Source organism: Carassius gibelio, chromosome B22, assembly GCF_023724105.1.
Source record: "Carassius gibelio isolate Cgi1373 ecotype wild population from Czech Republic chromosome B22, carGib1.2-hapl.c, whole genome shotgun sequence".
Taxonomy (NCBI): Eukaryota; Metazoa; Chordata; class Actinopteri; order Cypriniformes; family Cyprinidae; genus Carassius; species Carassius gibelio.
Genome location: NC_068417.1, coordinates 18,258,073 through 18,278,423, shown reverse-complemented (window position 1 = coordinate 18,278,423; position 20,351 = coordinate 18,258,073). Strand labels below are relative to the sequence as shown.

The 20,351-nt window shown below is 36.3% G+C and overlaps 2 protein-coding genes across 9 annotated transcripts in view; both read right to left on the bottom strand.

Moving 5' to 3' along the window:
* The window catches only part of LOC127987394 (balbiani ring protein 3), a 55,837-nt gene that overhangs the window by 33,207 nt on the left and 2,279 nt on the right, over positions 1-20,351 (bottom strand). The gene's annotated exons all lie outside the window — the stretch shown is intronic.
* On the bottom strand, positions 86-16,151 carry LOC127987396 (zinc finger protein 501). Of its 3 annotated transcripts, XM_052589696.1 has the most exons (3): positions 15,883-16,151; positions 9,892-10,050; positions 86-941 (listed from the first exon to the last, which is right to left on the bottom strand). In XM_052589696.1, exons 1-3 carry the CDS (start codon positions 16,004-16,006, stop codon positions 304-306), a joined length of 921 nt encoding a protein of 306 aa, XP_052445656.1. In that variant the 5' UTR covers positions 16,007-16,151; the 3' UTR covers positions 86-303. The 3 variants fall into 3 exon arrangements, with proteins under 3 accessions (XP_052445656.1, XP_052445657.1, XP_052445655.1); XM_052589697.1 differs by lacking the exon at positions 9,892-10,050 and having other exon boundaries at positions 86-1,100; positions 15,883-16,150; XM_052589695.1 differs by lacking the exons at positions 9,892-10,050; positions 15,883-16,151 and adding an exon at positions 1,736-2,009 and having other exon boundaries at positions 86-1,100.

Below are 20,351 nucleotides of genomic sequence, written 5' to 3'. Positions count from 1 at the left end.
ATTCTAACTTGTTGAGATTGAATAGGAAGGTTTTTGTTAAATTTGAGCCAAAATCACCAATTAAAAGAACCAAAGAGTACCTCAGTCTGTGTGCATTGCATTTATTTAATACATAAGTTTCACAATTTGAGTAGAATTACTGAAATAGACGAAATTTTCCACAACATTTTAATTTATTGAAATCCACTTGTATATCTGTGAAATGTCATGCTTGATCTTTAAGATATCCATTTAACATACATTGTTTTCCATGTTTAATTACCACCCGACTAGACATTCAATGTATCAGTGAGTTTCAAAGGATCACCTGGGTTTTTCATCAGTGTGAATTGTCTGGTGCTGTTTCAGTTTATAATCTGAACTAAAGGTCTTCTCACACTTAAAGCACGCATGAATCTTCTCACCGCTGTGTCTTTTCTGGTGTACTTTTAAATCATTCAGCCATATAAAGCTCTTTCCACACAAAGTACACAGGTGAGGCTTCTCGTCTGAATGAATTTTTAGATGCTTCTTCAAGTATGAGGCCCTAGCAAATAGTTTACCGCACTGATCACAGTTATATACTTTTAGTTTTTCTGAATGAGAATACTCATGATCTTTAAGATAGTACGCTTGTGTAAAACTCCTCCCACACTGATCGCATACGTACAGTTTTTCTCCAGTGTGGATCCTCTCATGTGCTTTTAATTTTCCTGAATGAGTAAATCGCTTTTCACAGTGTGAACACTTGTAAGGTTTTTCTCCAGTGTGGATCCTCTGATGCAGTTTCAGTACGGCAAGAGTAGCAAACACCTTCCCACAATCAAAGCACACGTGATCCTTCTCGCCGCTGTGTGTTTTCTGGTGTAATTTAAGAGCTTCTGCTTGTATAAAACTCTTCCCACATTCGTCACATGTGTATGGTTTCTCTCCAGTATGAGTTTTCATGTGATACGTAACACCTTTCTTGGACAAGAAACTCTTTCCACATTGAGAGCAACTGAAAGATTTTTTGCCTCTTGTTTGCTGTGAGCAACTCAAAGATTCATCTTCAGACTTGACTTGATGTTTCTCCTCTGCTTTATTCAGTTCTTTGCTCTGCTCACTCTCTTCTTTCAAGCCTAAAATTAAAATATTCAAAGTTAATTTTCATTTCAAGTAAATCATAAAAACATGATCTAAATGTGAAACTAAAGGACATTTGCTACAGTTGTTACACAAAATGATGATTATCTGTGTTTCGGGCATGCTAGTGGGAGCCAGGCTCAGTCACATTTCTACAGTAAACTCCAGGGCTTTCTCTAGTGTTTTGGCTATCGAATACCAAATCAGGATGAAGAGGATCAACGCTGCTGATCATTTCATATAGCGATCAGCTAACATCAACATTAGACATTTAAAGCCACTCAGCTGTAAATTCTCTTTCAGAGAGCAATAAGTGTTTGAAATAATTTCTGTTTGTGATACGATGTGGATTATCATCACTGAATAAGGCAGAATTATGTTATTTATATATGATGCAAAAGGCCATGGAAACTAATCATTACCAAATCAAACAGCACATTTATCTTTTCACATTTTACATATCAATGTGTTCTTTACACCAGACTGATATACATATTTAACTCTTAACTCAGGATTTTCATTCTTCAGCTTCTCTGTATCACTGTTAATATTATAAATCTATATTGGGACTGGAGAGAGAGATGCTGAATTTCACAACAACATTATTAAATTATCAGGAATAAACACCAACCTATTGGTTCTTCAGTATCTTCATGTTTCACTCTGAAGGGCTCTGGATCACTTTTGATCTCACTGTAATCTTCTATAAACTCCGTCTTTACAGATTTATTTTCTTCCCGGTCTTCTGAATACATGTCTTGAAGATGAAAATACTGTTTGCCTTAAATAAACTGATCGGTGTTGCTTCAAAAACGATGAAAATCTTTTGTTTTGAAACAGCAGTTCTAAGCGCGCCTCTTCTTTCTTCTTCTGGTGTTTTTGGCGGTCTGGGAAACCAAGTAAAACGCGCATTTGCGCCACCTATTGGTCAGGAGGAAAGTTAAATAAGAGGATAAAGTAATGATACTTATATAAGTATATATATTCTTTGTTAACTTAAATTTGTAATGATTTTCTCATACAATCTTATGTCTTTATCCGTTTTGATAATATCACATAATTCTCATCAGAGCTTGTTGAGATAGTTGAAGTTTTGCTTTCTTATATGCAATACATTTTAGAACACTTTACTGTTTTCAGGTAAAAAAACATGTTTTATAGCATTTAAAATGAGGTGAAATACTATACTGATTCTATATTACCCTCAAGGAAACAAAAAGCTATTCAAATTTTGCAAGCATGTACACCTCTTAATGTATTCCTATCATTTTGTTTACATCTCCCCCTAGCATTATTTTCACTGTATGTTTTATATGATTGTGTAATTCTGTGCAATAATAAAAAAGAAAAAAAAAATCCAGGTACTGTCATGATGAGCAGAGGCTTGAGAGTAGATCGCTTCTTTTTATTCAATAGCATTAAAACATGCAGGTTTTCATTTTACTTCAACCAATGTGTATTTGCATTGTGTACTGAAGTTAAAGTTACCATGAAGGACACCAACACAGAAGCGTTCCTTGTTCACATTAGTTCATACGTCATACAGTTGAAAGCTTACCCCTTTTGACCTGCTGTTAATGTTGAACGTAAAAATTAACCTACTTACTATAACAACGGTCCGCTCCACTGCATAATCCAGCAACGCAAAGTAATCAACTTTTTTTCAGCGTTTTGGGCAGTCATTTACAGGATTAGTGCAATTTCTGTGACAATTGTGTAGAAAAGTGAAGAAACATTGACCTTTAAATTTGTTGTGCAAGTAAGTGCACGATATAGTAGTGTACATACCAGCCTACATGTATAATACAGACACATACTGTCAATTTAAACAAATTCACACTTAACTTTAAACCGATTTATTTGACGAATGCAAAATGACGAAGTACTGCATGGGTTGGGGTGGCCATCAAGGACTTTTTCTAATGGTTAAATTGGCATGTTCTCTGCAGGCATGTCCACCGGTGGCTGGGACACACTTCTGTCTGGAAGGACATTAAATCATGGAAGAGTTATCAACACACATTTGGTTTGAAACACAGACCAGGCTTCACTGCACAGAATTAGTCCATTCATTTAGAGGCATTCAAAAACATTACAGAACTCCAAGCACGCAACAATTTACTTTAGAGATAGTTGCATTCCAATTATTGTTACATTTTCATTTTGAAAAGCCATGAAATGAAAATGGTGTAATGGGCCAAATTCAGATACTTAGACACTTCAAATGATAAAATACTCCTTTAGATGGAGTCATACACTCATGTCACGAACTGAGTGTATAGACAAATTTATCTGGATCAAACCAATGTAGCTTGAAAATCCACCATTTATCCCTAAACCGTTTTAAAGGCAAGGAGTGACATTACAACACATCACCTACCTCACAACTGGTGGTGTATAACTCCAACATAAAACATGGATATCGGTCCATTTTAATTCATACACATAAATACACATAAATATACACAAACACTTATGCCATGACCACCACATTTTAAGCATTTTAATACTTCGTTACCAAGCTGGCATGTCATAATTTGCCCCTGATGTCAAATTGCATGCAAACTATAAATTAAAAGGGGGGTATTTGGGGTAGGTTCAGGAGTGATCGCATACATAACCTGGCAGTGAAATTAACTTACTGCAAAAACATACATAATATTGTAGCTATACAACAACAACAACATTAAAGCATCTTGGTCATTGTTTTTCTTCCATTACAAGGAATATAAACCAATAACAGTCTTAATGGCTTATTTAAACTACCAAACAATTGTTAACTTTCACTGCTAGTGTATATTAATACATTCTGATGAGTACATTTTTATAAGTTCTTATTTACACATTTCTTCAAACTGTGTGGAGTTAAAATAACTCACGTGTGCTCACGCTGATTCCTCCTTCAGCGACTTTTGTGTTTAAGAACACAGAGAGACAAAATAAAGCAGAAATCAATGAGCAGCAAACTCGAGCAGTCATCCTCTCAACCTGCGATCTCAAGATACAATCTGCTGGGGGGGGGGGGGGGGGGGATACTAATTTAGTGGATCAGGAGAAAATAAAGACACTTCTTGAAATGTGTTTTTAAGGATCCAGTGAGGCCTGGCGTAACCCAACTCTGATGAAACTCACCTGCCTACACTGCCAGAACGTAAACGGACAGAAATTAAAAGAGCCCACAGACATGTTATTGCTGACAGGATACCATATTCGTTAAGGTAAACGAAAAAAAAAAAAAAATTAACTCTCAGAAACTTTATCAACACTATCAAAACAGAAGAATATAACACTGGTGCAGAGATCTGTAGAACAAGTATGTTATGTCTATGTTATTTCATTGTAGTGACATTTTCACAAACATTCATATAAGGGCACTAGACTGAGTTAGTCTATGAAAACTATAACAGTAATAAGCCTGTATATTGCTGAATGAATAATAAACAGCTGATAAAATAATATACCCCAACCTAAAGTAATGGTGCAATATGATATCATTTAATGCTCATTCCTCTAAAACAGATAAAATATATTTCACAATCATCTACATATCCATCTCTTTTAAAGACTTTAGTATACATAACGAGTGGGTTATTATAGCACCCAGAACACACTCATTTTCAAACCCTGGCTACGGCCTTCCATTCCCCCAGTGTGTTTCCTCTTTTCACTGTCTGGCAGAAATAATGCATGGTTCCAAAATACATGGTCACATGACAGTAAAAGTTTACAGAGGCCAAGATGCAGGGGGTGGCTCAACTTACCCCCCAACTCACATAACTTCAATTAAAGATGAAACAGAAGCAGGCTGAGAGAGAGCACACTCTTATCAAAACATCTACAATAAAGTCAATTATTACTGAGTGTGCTATATTCTCTTTTAATTGTATATTTGTAACAACTGGATAATTCTTACTAACAAGCACCCACCCTCCTTTTTTGGTTTGGGCCACTGCCCCTCAAAATTTATCTTCACTGTCCTGCATACCTAAATTAATTTATTTCTTGTGCTGAACACAAAAGAAGATATCTTGAAGAATGTGGGTAACCAGACAGTAGCTGGTCCACATTGACTTGACAGAAGGAAAAAGTATGGAAGTCACTGTGGACCAGAAACTAGGTTCAAAAAATTCTAGTTCGGATCTAGTTCGGTTGCTATCTAGTTCAAAAATTCAAAAATTTCTAACGTTAGCGTAGTCGGAGCGTTAATGGTTTTTATTTACATTACCAAACATTTGTTATAACTGTAGTAAATATAAGTAAAGTTTGACGTTTAAATGCCAGTACAAATTACTACCGTATTGATATCGTAAATTATACAAATACAAATGGTTAACTGAACCGGACCTGTCATTTAACAATTGGTTGCGTCATCAGCATTTCTTTTATAAATAACTAGTTAAGTTGTCCAAAGTAATTTAATGATACCATTCACAGCGTTATTCAAACGGACATTTTCACTGACGTAATGACGCAATTACATGCACTTGCTAGCCTGTTCCATTTCTGTTCTCATTCTGGTTTAACACAACTTGAGAGTGAATAAATTATGGTATAAAGGTAAAAGACAGACAGATTTACAGACAGGTGTCAATTTTCATTTCTGGATGACCTATTGCTTTAATATATATATATATATATATATATATATATATATATATATATATATATATATATACATACATACATATATATATACATATATATATATATACATATATATAAATACATATATATATATATATACATATATATATACACATATATATATACATATATATATATATATACATATATATATACATATATATATACATATATATATATATAAAACGGAAAGATCACTCACTGCTCATGACTGATGAACTTTAATAAATTTTAATAATATATTGATGTATATTGTGTATATAGCGTTTTATTTAATGTTACTGCTAAATACTATACAATTTAAATAAAAGGATTTTAAAAACACAAAACACTGTACAAATGAATCAACTCTAATAAACATTGTTTGAAGATTGCATTTCCCAGACTACACTTTTCTTTTTCAAATACAGTGCAATTAAAATGTGTCAAAAAAGCAATACAGCGACATTAAAATCTGTCAAAAAAAGCAGCTTATCATTAGAATGTCCTACATTTTTAAGTCTCTTTTTTGAGTATATTATCAGGAGCTGAATGTCTTCTTCACTTGTTTTGAGGCACAAAAGAGCATCACGGCACAGATGACTCCACCTCCTCCCGGCGACCAGGTGATGACGCTGACCCCAGACAGCATGAGGTGATCCTTCAGCAGGATCAATGCACGCAAAGCTCTGGAGTGTACTGAGAGACTGTGCAGCAGAACTCATTGATTTCTTCACAGACATTTTCAACATCTCACTTAGTCAGGCTTTTGTTCACGCATGCTTCAAAGCTACCACCATCATTCCAGTCCCAAAGAAGCCGTCTCCATCCTGCTTCAATGACTACCGTCCTGTTGCACTTACCCCCATCCTCATGAAGTGCTTTGAACGGCTAGTCATGAACCATATCAAGTCTGCCCTCCCCCCCCTCCCCCCTCCCTGGACCCCTTCCTGTTTGCATATCTGTCTAGCGCCCCACCGATGATGCCATCACCACTACACTCCACTCAAACATCTAGAGGAAAAATACTCATGTCAGAACGCTGTTCATAGACTTCAGTTCAGCATTCAACAAAATACCTCAACGGCTCATTCACAAACTGGTCCAGCTGGAGCTCAACACTTCTCTGTGCAACTGGCTGTTAAGACTTTCTGACTGCTAGACCTCAGGCAGTACGGGTCGGCAGCAACACATCCAGCACCATCACACTGAATACTTGGGCCATCCAAAGATGTGTGCTGAGCCCCCTCCTCTTCACTCTGACCCAAGACTGCACACGGTCACACAACTCCAACCTCTTTTTTTAAGTTTGCGGATGACATGACTCTGAATGTGGAGAAGGCAAAAGAAGATTGTTTTTGACTTCAGGAGAGTGCACACTCAACATGCTCCTCTGACCATCAATGGTGCAACTGTGGAGAGAGTGAGCAGTAGGGCTGTGCGATTAATCGAAATCGTAATAAAATCGCGATTTGAGCGTGCACGATTTTCCACGGCCTCGACCTCCCGCAGTATGCTATCTGAACCAATAAGAATGCAGCGTGCATAAGTGGAGCGCCAGAGCAGAACAGACTGGGAATACGTCTTACTCTAGGATCACATAGTTTTTTGTTGTTTTTTTTTGAGCGCGTTAACAGATCAGAACGTTCAAACTGCAGGCGGTAAAAGATGTGAACAGAAAAACTTAGAAATAGAAAGGTGCAAAAATATTTATTATTTAGCGCATGAGCATAGAGAGAGTTGTGAGTGCACAAGACACAGGTTGAGCGAGAGGAGACACATTTTAAGTGCACGTGTATCTGAGTGTATCTTTTGTGACAGCGCAAGGAAATATGCGTGCGAGCGGAGAGATTCCCACTCGCATATTATTTTAATGTGCTTTCGCATTACAATAATGCGCTCTCGCTGCTGTTTCTGCTCCGCATACACATACTGTATATGCACTGCAAACGGAGTATGTGTGAACCTGTAATGTATAACAAATATATATATATATAAATAAAAAAAATAAAATAAATAAAAAAACGTCACATGAAGTGGTTATGCGTTCTATACTAGACTAACTTGTATACTGTTGTTGCTTGTTGACCTGACTGCTTCTATTGTTCTCATTTGTAAGTCGCTTTGGATAAAAGCATCTGCTAAATGATTAAATGTAAATGTAAATATTTCAACACCTGAGGCACCGCTACAATGAGCTCTATGACCAATGCATGGCAAAAAAAACCTGGACACGGGGTTTATTTTATTTTATTAATTTATTTTTTTGCTATATGGCTAGACATTTTGTTTGACATCTTTACTTAGTGATTATTTTGATTTATGTCTGTTCTAGAGACATGTTACAACTTTTTGATTAAGCTCTCATTGGTTTTCTTCAGGAAATATTTTTCAAATTTATACTCAATGCATTTATGACTGTAAAACATGTCTGTGTGTCAAAATTGTGATTAAAATCGAAATCGCAAAATTGACCAAAAAAATTGTGAAAGGTTTTTCTGTCCATATCGCACAGCCCTCGTGAGCAGCACCAAGTTCCTGGGAGTGCACATCACAGAGGACCTCTCCTGGACTGACAACACCACAGCACTGGCCAAGAAATCACAGCAGCATCTCTACTTCCTCCGCAAACTGAGAAGAGCCAGAGCCCCCACACTCATCATGTACAACTTCTACAGAGGCACCATCGAGAGCATCCTGACTAGCTACATCACGGTGTGGTTTGGCGCCTACAATGCGTCCTGCAGGAAGAACCTACAATGTATAGTAAAAGCAGCGGAGAAGACAATTGGTGTCTCTCTCCCCTCCCTCCAGGACATTTATGGAACGTGTCTTACCCGCAAAGCCTCTCTGCATCGCAGGTGATCCCACCCACCCCACACAGAGCTTCTTCAGTCTGCTGCCATCAGGGAGGAGACTGCGCCTTGCCCCACTTCCCTCTTTTTTCTCATGCACCACTGAAATCTAAACCTCAGTCCCCAGCTCCCACTAACACACTGGGACCTGCACCAGACACTTTGTGCAGCATTGGTCTGCTCACTACCTCATTCAGCAGTTAAATGACCTCATCCAACTACTTCTTCTGTCAATTTAAATCAAGAACTGCTCTCTGAGATTTTTGACAATTTAATCAGACTGAATAAGCTCTTTTCCATTAGTCATTATATAGTCACTGGTTTGCACTCTATCTGCCATGCTGCTTTACTTATATTTCTTTTTACATAAACTATTTGTATATTTGTATAGTTTATATTTTATCTGTATTTAAGGTATCAGTATGCACAAGAGCCAAATAGTAACACAATTTAAATTCTCTTATGCATTGTACATGTGGACTTGTCACTACACTCATGTTTGGGGTAAAATAAGCTTTTCACCCTTTTAATTTATTAGGCATTATAATAATACATATATAATTACTGCTCAAATATGACCAAAAAATCATGAAATAATTTTCACTACAAGCAGAATAAACAATTCCGGCTAATTTAATATTGTCACAGTGTAAACACTAACGCAGTTTGTTCTCAATTTAAGGTTTTTCACCAGTGTGAATTGTCTGGTGCTGTTTCAGTTGATGATCTGAACTAAAGGTCTTCTCACACTTTAAGCACGCATGAATCTTCACACCACTGTGTCTTTTCTGGTGTACTTTTAAATCATCCAGCCATATAAAGCTCTTTCCACACAAAGTACACAGGTGAGGCTTCTCCTCTGAATGAATTTTTAGATGCTTCTTCAAGTATGAGGCCCTAGCAAATATTTTACCGCACTGATCACATTTATATCCTCTTTTTTCTGAATGAGACTGCTGATGTACTTTTAGACCGTACGCTTGTGTAAAACTCCTCCCACACTGATCACATGCATACGGTTTTTCTCCAGTGTGGATACTCTCATGTACCTTTAGATGTCCTGATTGTTTAAATCTCTTTTCACAGTGTGAACACTTGTAAGGTTTTTCTCCAGTGTGGATCCTCTGATGCAGTTTCAGTACGGCAAGAGTAGCAAATGCCTTCCCACAATCAAAGCACACATGATCCTTCTCGCCGCTGTGTGTTTTCTGGTGTAATTTAAGAGCTTCTGCTTGTATAAAACTCTTCCCACATTCGTCACATGTGTATGGTTTCTCTCCAGTATGAGTTTTCATGTGATACGTAACACCTTTCTTGGACAAGAAACTCTTTCCACATTGAGAGCAGCTGAAAGATTTTTTGCCTCTTGTTTGCTGTGAGCAACTCAAAGATTCATCTTCAGTTTCGACTTGATGCTTCTCCTCTGCTTCATTCAGTTCTTTGCTCTGCTCACTCTCTTCCTTCAAGCCTAAAATTAAAATTAATATTCAAAGTTAATTTTTGTTTAAAAAAATAAAAAAACATGATAGAAATGAGAAAGGAAAGGACATTTGCTACAGTTGTTACACAAAATGATGATTATGTGCATTTCATGCCAATAGTGGACATGCCTATGTGAGCCAGATTCAGTCACATTTCTACAGTAAACTCCAGGGGTCTCATTTATAAACAAAATGGCATAATATGGGTGATTCTTGCGAAATTAGACTTAGAATTAGAATTAGAAACATTTTGATGATAAAAGTAAATGCTATCAAAATAAAAAGGATACAGCTATAAACATCTCTTCATCTACTATTTTGCACATGATTTCAAATGACATCATAAATAACAACTTCTTTTTTCACATTTCAGGGGAAATTTCTCATTACCGCAACGTGTCCATGACTGGATTTGGGTTTGAGGTGGAATTTTTTATAATTAAAAAATATAAATAATAAAAAGCTTCAGTGCATGTTATACTATAAACATTTACAGTAAATAAACATGTGGTATTTGGTAATCATTGGTAAATATAGTAAAAATAATAAGGAATATAAATGTGTCCAAGACCAATTTTCTCATCCTCCGCAACAATTTTCAATCATTGTTTAAGTCGTCAAGGAAGTAACATTTTCAAGGAGTTTTGTTGGAAGGGACATAATTGACTGTGACACTCAAGATGGCTAACAGGTAAGCAGTTCTTTTTTTTTCTTTTTTTCTCCAGATAAAAGTTAACATTTTGTTTGTCATAGTACCTACACAACTTTTTAGTTCTCATTACCGAAACATGAGTTTGTGAAGTTTAAAAAAATGTTGCCATTAAAATTTTTTGATTACTGTATACCCCATTATGGTCTAAATATAAAAAGAGGGGGAACGTTTAGCTAACCCTCATTTAGCTTCCACAGTAACAAAAATGTTTAAGGTCGCTCATCCTCAACACCATTATCATTCACCGCAACAATTTAGGGCCTGTTGTGATGGAGATACTCAATGTTTCGGAAATTAGAAACAGACTTATGAAGGAGGAACGTGCACTATAAATCTTGCTAATTTCAATATAACTTGATATTTGCCTTAAACACTTCTTGAACAGATTGCGTAAACAAAATCGATATTACAACCCCCCAAGCAGGGGTCACTAATTTTTGATTTTTATTAAGTGCTTCCACAATAAACAGTATAGGCCATCTACTATAAATGTAATATTATTTAATATTTTTACTGTGAAACAATGCATTTCTATGTCTTTTTTACGAAATGTTACATTCAATCAAGATGGATATTGTATATTTTTTTACAGGCAAGCATCAGTTGAAAAGAAAAGGGCATCAGCGAAAGATAGGCTGCCAAAGCATAGAGAAAAATATACAGTAATCCAGTGTTACTTGATGAGTACAGATGAAAGGAGAGAGAAAGGTAAGGGGACAGGGTGATACACACACACACACCTACCATTCCTAAATGAAAAATTGTGTGCAATTTTGATCATAATCCAAAGTTTGTATTTATGTCAGTGCTTACTGCATTTCACCTTTCATGACTTTTTTTTTCTTTCCAGGTATCGGAAATGTAAAGAAAATGGTAAAATTAAGACACCTCAGGACCTCACAAGTAGACCGCATGAGGGAAAAAAAAAATTGGAAGACAAATTCAGCAAAATACTACAGAAAAAAAAGCAAGAGGAATCACTTCTAGATCTAACCCCAACATCCTCATTAAGTGAGACAGAAAATTCCTTTGGAAATGAAGAAAATAACAGACAGGAACTAGACACAAATAAAGATTGGTACAAAGCAGTCGTTCCAGTTGTTTGTTTTAGTTGTTTGACCAACTCATAAATCGAGTTGCTGCTATTCTTCACATTAAATTATTCTCAGAAAAAGGTTGTGTGGTTCAATGTCAGGACCAAAGTGTTTTAGCTAAACTAAAATCTTTTTACAAGAGCACATGATGCTGTTACATTTAAATGTTTCTCAAGACCACATGATGATTTAAACTTACAAACAACATGATTACATAATTTAATTAACAATAAACATAATTTTCCTGTGATGTTATTTTTTTAATGACAGCGAGGAGTGCTATAGGGGCACAATAATTAATCTTTAAACTAAATTACAGACCACGTTATGAGAAATATTTTAGCGAAAATAATAATCTATGATGCACACTTACTGCGATATCATGACGGACACTGCTGGATTACTGTACAACTACAGCTCCACGGAGGTGTTAATGTCGGGTAAATTCATCTACAACATTATCGAAAATTCCACTATATTTGAAAGACATAACTAGAAGAAAACGGTAAGATTCCTTTTTACAACACTTTGTCAGTGATGTGCCGAATCAGACTAGCCTGACTACATCAGACTTCCTACTTCCGCTCAATTTCATTTCGCTTCTGTACTCAGTCTGATACAGTGTCAGAGCTTTCTGTTTGCCACCGGTCTGGAAACAGCCGGGCCAATCAACGAACAGAGGGCGGGCTGGGAGCCGTGACGTAGATGCTAAGCGCCGAGTTTTACATTGTAGGTTAGAGAAATCGAAATCCGATACGACCGCGGAAATGGGAAACGAGACACGCGATGCAATTCGCTCTGTTATGGAGAACATTCAACTCTTTTTCAAACTGCAAAAGTCGTTTACAGCCATGTTCACTCCGGTATTTCGCTCGCATCATCATGTGTTTACAACAGGTTTACAGTGGAAGTTCAATCATAGATTTGAGTTCGATGCATGATGTCTGTGCTTCGATGCGGCTGTACAGGCGAATAACATACGTCATAACTAAACGTATCTGATTGGCTTACGGGTAACCAATGGTTTTAAACTTCAGACAAGCGCCCCCTAGCGAGAGAGAAAACACTTCTCTATTATGCCATTCCAGACTCTGTCTACGAAGCAAAGTGAAGTAGCAGAGTCTGGTATTACCAGGCTATAATCAGACAATACATTGCAATAAATATGGGCTTAACAGTTTTAACTGAAATAGCTTAAATGTTTATCTTATCAGCAAAACTGCATACATTTAATATGAAATAATTGAAATTCAATTTGGCCAGTGTAAAAGAATGAGATCATCTCAAATATATCTGAGAACTACTTTTGTTTTTATGGATATTTTCATATATTTATTCCAAAACATAGCAAGGATACTCTTTCCCTACTTTTGCTGTGGTGTCAGATGCGTGTGAATATGCATGTAAATGATATGCAGAATAGGTAATGCATAGTAAAACAAGGCGTTGTAAGCTCCATATATGGTGATTTCGGGGAGGAGTCAGGGTGGACATGCACGTACGCACAATCTTCCAATGACTGGGATTTATAATGGGATTTTTGCACAGGTTCTGGCATGCGCATGGTTTTATAAATCTGAAAACTTTAGTGCGTACACAAAATTTAGCTTTTGTGCCTATGTACACTTTTAGGATGAAATCTACGGAGAGTTTTATAAATGAGACCCCAGGGCAAGGCAGGGCCGGAGTCAAAGAGGTTGTTTATTATAATAAAAATTTGAAAATATAGTTGATATAGTAGTTTATTTTATTTTTTTATTAAAATAGACCTGTTTCTCTGATTGGTTGCATTGCGGCATCTCATGCGTCATTACGTCTTTAGCATATTGATGTGACTTAATGCTACTAGCATTGAGGTTTTTCACAGCATTTTATTGATCGCTTAAAATATGGATATTAGAAAATGGCTCGTCAGTTCTGCTTCTGCAAAGCCTTATTAGCACCCTGCCTTCTCATCCAGCATTGCTTACACACTCTGACATTATGCAAACACCGGTTGGCTCAAACTCAGAGATTAAGGCTAATGAGGCACGCGCTGCCTTCAGCTTTTTTTTAATGGTAAGTTCTGCGTTTATTTAATTTACGTAAGCTTAAATGTTGAGTATGGCTATTAGAATGTTAATAGCATATAATTGTCAATCTATTTTTTTTTTTTTTTTGCGATGTGATTGTGGTAATACTGATTAGTTTGTGTTTTTCTTCTTCACTTTATATGGGAAATGAGCTGAATTTTGTACCAGTTGTATGTGTGTGCGCTTACTATATTGGTTGTTTTTATGCCTCGGTTTCGCAAGTTATAGTTGCTGATTGCGAGCCCCACTGTTAGTTATTGTCTGGCGCCAGTGATTTGTAATATTCAGTTTCTGTGAAAAAACTGTTCCCGTGGGTGGAGTTTACATGAATATTCATTAGTTCCCTTGTTGTGGGCGTGTCCTTAACAAAACGCGCAAACGAATGGAACTGAAAATATCAGTGCACGCTAATCAAATCGCTACTTGTTTAATTGATTATTTTGAATGGGTAATGATGTGTCAGTTTCAAGCATTGAAGCACTTCACCAGTGTCAAAACAATGCAGTTTGTGTAATTATGATCAATCGTCTGTAAGTTATTTTGCTTGATTGATTCCAGGCACACAGCAAAACAATAAGCGAATAACCTATGCTAACCTTGGGTGATATAGTTAATTATTTTTTTATGCGTTTAGCTTTTTATACATTTAATTTGTGGGGCATTAAATTCTGTTTGAATAGTTTGATTACCCTATAGTTAGGCTACTGATGACTATAACTGCAGTGTGCTCACAGCAATGCTTGAAACAAATATAACCTATATGTTTAATAAATATAGGCCTAGCTTTAAGCTAGCTATGTGTCATTTATAAACTCTTGTTTAGTTTGTATGTAGCCAGTGTTTCTGTCACCTAAATAAGCTACATACATACATACTGAGAAACATTCTTCTTGCAGTTAAAATGTTAATATTGTAATCAATCTAATGAATGTAATATATATTTGATCTACAATATAATATTTTTGAGTATAATTTTAAACAGTAAAAATAAAACACTTTAAAGATAACATGTTATTTGTTAACCGGCATGTCATGTTACTATTAATACACATCAGAGAACTGTCAATATTAAAGATTGTTGTTAAAATTAATGAAATATTAACTTTAATCTCAGAGGATATTAATTTCAGTAAGCGACAGGAGAACTGAGTTTGGCTAAAAAAAACATTTGGGTTTCATTGTATGTAATAGTTGTAAAATATGAAAACGATTTTGAATAAGATGTTCAAATGTTAAACATTATTTACACAATGGATCACTATTCTCTATTCTTAAATAGAATGTTGTTTTTCATTGCCTATGGTCAAAGAAGAAACACAATGTAAGCTTACATATGATATGCATTATTATAGTGTTTATTATTAGTAGTTCTTTCTCAGATTCTCTAATCCGTTTAGCTCTGTATTTGACAGTTAACTAAATGCAATGAAGAAAAATGTGTCCATAAATTTAAATTAATATTCAAAGTTAATTTTCATTTCAAGTAAATCATAAAAACATGATCTAAATGTGAAACTAAAGGACATTTGCTACAGTTGTTACACAAAATGATGATTATCTGTGTTTCGGGCCAATACTGGACATGCTAGTGTGAGCCAGACTCAGTCATATTTCTACAGTAAACTCCAGGGCTTTCTCTGTGTTTTGGCTATCGAATACCAAATCAGGATGAAGAGGATCAACGCTGCTGATCATTTCATATAGCGATCAGCTAACATCAACATTAGACATTTAAAGCCACTCAGCTGTAAATTCTCTTTCAGAGAGCAATAAGTGTTTGAAATAACTTCTGTTTGCGATACAATGTGGATTATCATCACTGAATAAGGCAGACTTATGTTATTTATATATGATGCAAAAGGCTATGGACAATAATCATTACCAAATCAAACAGCACATTTATTTTGGAATAAACTGTTATTATCAGGAATAAACACCAACCTATTGGTTCTTCAGTATCTTCATGTTTCACTCTGAAGGGCTCTGGATCACTTTTGATCTCACTGTAATCTTCTATAAACTCCGTCTTTACAGATTTATTTTCTTCCTGGTCTTCTGAATACATGTCTTGAAGATGAAAATACTGTTTGTCTTAAATAAAAAAAACTGATCGGAGTCGCTTCAAAAACGATGAAAATCCTTTGTTTTGTAACAGCAGTAAGGCGCGCGCCTCTTCTTCTTCTTCTTCGTTGGATTTTTACGGCAGTTGGCATCCATAGTGTTGCATTACTGCCATCTGTTGTCTCACTCTAGCTTAGTCACTTTTATTTAAACTCGTCTTTCCAGTCCAGTTCTCCTTAGAAAATTAAACAGATATCTCCGTCCTTGGTCATTATTTCCATATGTTACTATATTATTTACATTATATTCTAATATACCTATTTCCCGTAGCTGATTCTTAAACTCTTGCCTTTCTAGTATATATTTATTGCATGATATAAAGATGTGATTAATTGTTTCCTCCTCCTGACATTCATCACATAATCCTGTTGGGTGTTTTTCTATAATATGAAGAGTTTTGTTTAACTTGCAATGTCCAATCCTCAGTCTGTTCATTATGACTTGTTCCTTTCTATTCCCCCATTTCTTACTTTCCATACCTATCATATTTTGTATCATGTACAGATGTCTCCCTTTGATTTCATTATCCCACCGTTGCTGCCATTTTTCCATTATCTTTTTCCACACTAAACTCTTCCCTTCTGATTTTGATAATTTAATTTTGACTTCAATATTTCCTTTTTTTTGTTGCTTCTTTTGCCAGTCTGTCTACTCTCTCATTTCCCTGTATGCCCACATGTGCTGGTACCCATAAATATGTAATGTTTTTCCCCTGTCTACTTATTCTTGAGTTTGTAATTAAAATTTCATAAAGTAATTCCTGATGGTTGCTAGTCACACCAGACTTTATACTCATGAGGGCAGAAACAGAATCACGACATATTACAAAGTTGTCCCATCCAGATTGTTCAGTCCATTCTAATGCTAGTAATATTGCATAAAACTCAACTGTATACATACTTAAGCTGTCAGATGATCTTTTGTTTACTCCAACATTATGACTAAATATATATACAGCAGATCCTGTTGCCTCAGATTATAAATCCTTTGATCCATCTGTAAAAATCTGAATACTATCTTTGTACATATAGTCCATATATGTATAATATTCACTGACTATATCTGTACTCCTACTGCAGACTTTTATTATTAACAGCTCTATGTCCACCTTTGTATTTTCCATTTTCCAGATTGGCTTGTTAGTCAGCACGAGCAAATTATTTTTCATCATTCTTTTTCAAATCTCCTGTCCAACCAAAACTTTGCTTTTTCCTCCTCTCCTTCTCCCAACAATTCTGTAGTACCTTTTTTGTTGGATGATGAAAGTGAAAGTGACGTGACATTCAGCCAAGTATGGTGACCCATACTCAGAATTTGTGCATTTAACCCATCCGAAGTGCACACACACAGAGCAGTGAACACACACACACTGTGAGCACACACCCGGAGCAGTGGGCAGCCATTTATGCTGCGGCGCCCTGGGAGCAGTTGGGGGTTCAATGCCTTGCTCAAGGGCACCTAAGTCGTGGTATTGAGGGTGGAGAGAGAACTGTACATGCACTCCCCCCACCCACAATTCCTGCCAGCCCGGGACTCAAACTCACAACCTTTCGATTGGAATCTGACTCTCTAACCATTGGGCCACGACATCCCCACAATGATTGTCCCCATGCCCTCTTAAATTAAACCAGATGTTTCCTTCGTAGCCATAGCGGCATTTAACCTGCTTCAACCTGAAGTGAACACACTAGGGAAATTCTGATTGCCCCTAAACATATTCTTAAAGCTTGTGTCTGCACAACATCCAATTCAGTTAATACAAATTTTGCTGCTGACCCATTCACAATACAGGCCCTGGCCTCTTCTTTCTTCTTCTGTTTTGGCGGTCTGGGAAACCAAAGTAAAACGCGAATTTGCGCCACCTACTGGTCAGGAAGAAAGTTTAATAAAGTAATGATACTTGTATATTCTTTGTTAACTTAAAACGAAATAATTTCCGCATATAATTTTGTCTTTATTCATTTAGCTAATATCAGTTAGAATGACATAATTCTCATCAGACCTTGTTGAGATAGCTGAAGTCCTCCTTTCATATGCAATACATTTTAGAAACGTTACTGTTTCTGGGTGTCCTCATTTGTCAAAATTGCCCTATTTTGTGCAAAAAAGTAATTTTCTCAGCTTCTACTATCATATCTATAAATCTATCACCCCCAAACGTCTTGGACTTAGTATAAACGTCTTATCTCACATTAATTTCCATTTTTATTTATAGGTTATTGTTAATCTCTTCATTTCTGCTTTACTTTTTAAAACCTTGATTTCATTGCTTGATTTCAATTTTGTGATGGTTTCAATGCAGTCTTTGAAATGAGTCTCAGGTAAATGGCAAGTGAATTTAGTAAATGAGGATTAAAAAAATAAAATAAAATTACCAGATTAACTAATAATTATTGTTTGGACATTGCATTTAACAGACTGCACATTACTTCTTTAAATAAAATACCATTTGTCAGAAAGTGTATCTTACTAAAATTGCCTATATTTTAACTTTTTCTACATTTATCTCAAATAGCACACATACATCTGCAAAATATATATTTTAAAGACTGCTGGATCTAAAACATCTGATAAACATTTAAAGATGCATTTAATTTTTGGATGTTCAATTATCATCCAACTTAGTTTTCAATGTCAATCAGCGGATTCTGTGATCTAGAAGTTCAATTCCTGTTTGAGGAACAGTTAATTATGTACAACGACAATAAGGCTACGTTCACACTGCAGGGCTTAATGCTCAATGTTTTTGCAAGGCCGTTCACATTTCCAATTAAATTACTTCAGTTTCTGATGCGCAGACTCAAACTAAGCTTGATGACGTCAGCAACCTGTCTGACAGATGTAAATGTTCTAGTAGCTGTGCGTGCAAACTGCCATCGTTAATCTTGCAGAGACAGCGAGCTTGAGCGGGGAGTTCTTTGTCGTGAGTGAGCAGGAGTAAGTATTCTGATTAATTATTTTGTATAGTATTTTAAAATGTAACGCCAGTACCCCATATTAAGTTAATTGCCTGCGAGCTTCTCCTGTCTGTACGATAATTTCTCTACTGTGCGACAGAGTGGAGTGGTTATGACGCAATCGTTAGCCTATTTTTACAAAAACTGTTTCTACGGGGCCATAATTTAACATTGAAGGTAATGGAGCCCTTTAAACATTGTCATGTATCTTTAGAAATAAATAATGGACAAATGGAGTCTTCAATCGCCTCAGATGTAAAGTCATTTGCTGTCAAAGTGATGCCAAAATGAATGGGAGGTCAATGGGATGCTAACGCAAGTGAAGTTCTGCTACAAGATGGCGGCACGCGGCCGACTTCAACTTCCGGTCTACTTCCTTGCCGCCTGTGGGATACTGATGTGAGTGGCTCTTCTCGTTCCCGCCTACTTCAACGCAGAATTATGAAGTTTGTAGGGAATCAAATGACGTACAGGTCAGATACATGTGGCCTGGCCGTTCAGACGGAGGTCGCATTTCAAAAGCTCGGATACGTATCGGATTCAGGACCACATACCCAAGTGGCCTGGGTAACATTTGAAAAGATTGGATCGGTGTCGTTCAAACTGTCATGAAAAGATCAGATACAGGTTGCATTGGGGCAAAAAAAAAATTGGAATTGGGTTGTTTCAGCCTGCAGTGTGAACATAGCCTAATACTACAGACATCTCATTCATTCAGTAATGTTCGGGGTGAAACCATTTATTAGGCATGAAGGGTTACAACATGAAAAACCCCAAGAGCAATTATGATATAGACTTACAAATTAAATCCAGGCAGACTCTGATGACGGAGGAAAAAAAATAAAATGGCCACACAACAAAAAATGCACACACAGACCTTTAAACAGATTTATTTGAGGAAGCCAAAAATGCCTCAAGTACAACATTGGGGGGGCAATCAAAGACCTTTTACAGTAGATAAACTGGCGTGTTCTCTGCATGTCCACCGGTGTCTGGGACACTTCTGTCTGGAAGGACAATCAATCATGGAAGAGTTATCAGCACACATTTGGTTTGAGACACAGACCAGGCTTCACTGCACAGAATTAGTTCCTTCATTTAGAGGCATTCAAACACGTTACAGTAAACTCAAACTTTACTTTTAGAGATAGTTGTTTTCCCAAGTATTAGAAATCCATTTTGAAACGCCATGCAATTAAAATGGTGTAATGGGCCAAATTCAGTTACTTTGACTTTTTCATTATCATTTCAAATAAGATACTCAATTTGTGCGCGCGTGTGTGTGTGTGTGTTGGGGACCCAAGCATCAACAGAACAAATACCTTAAGATGC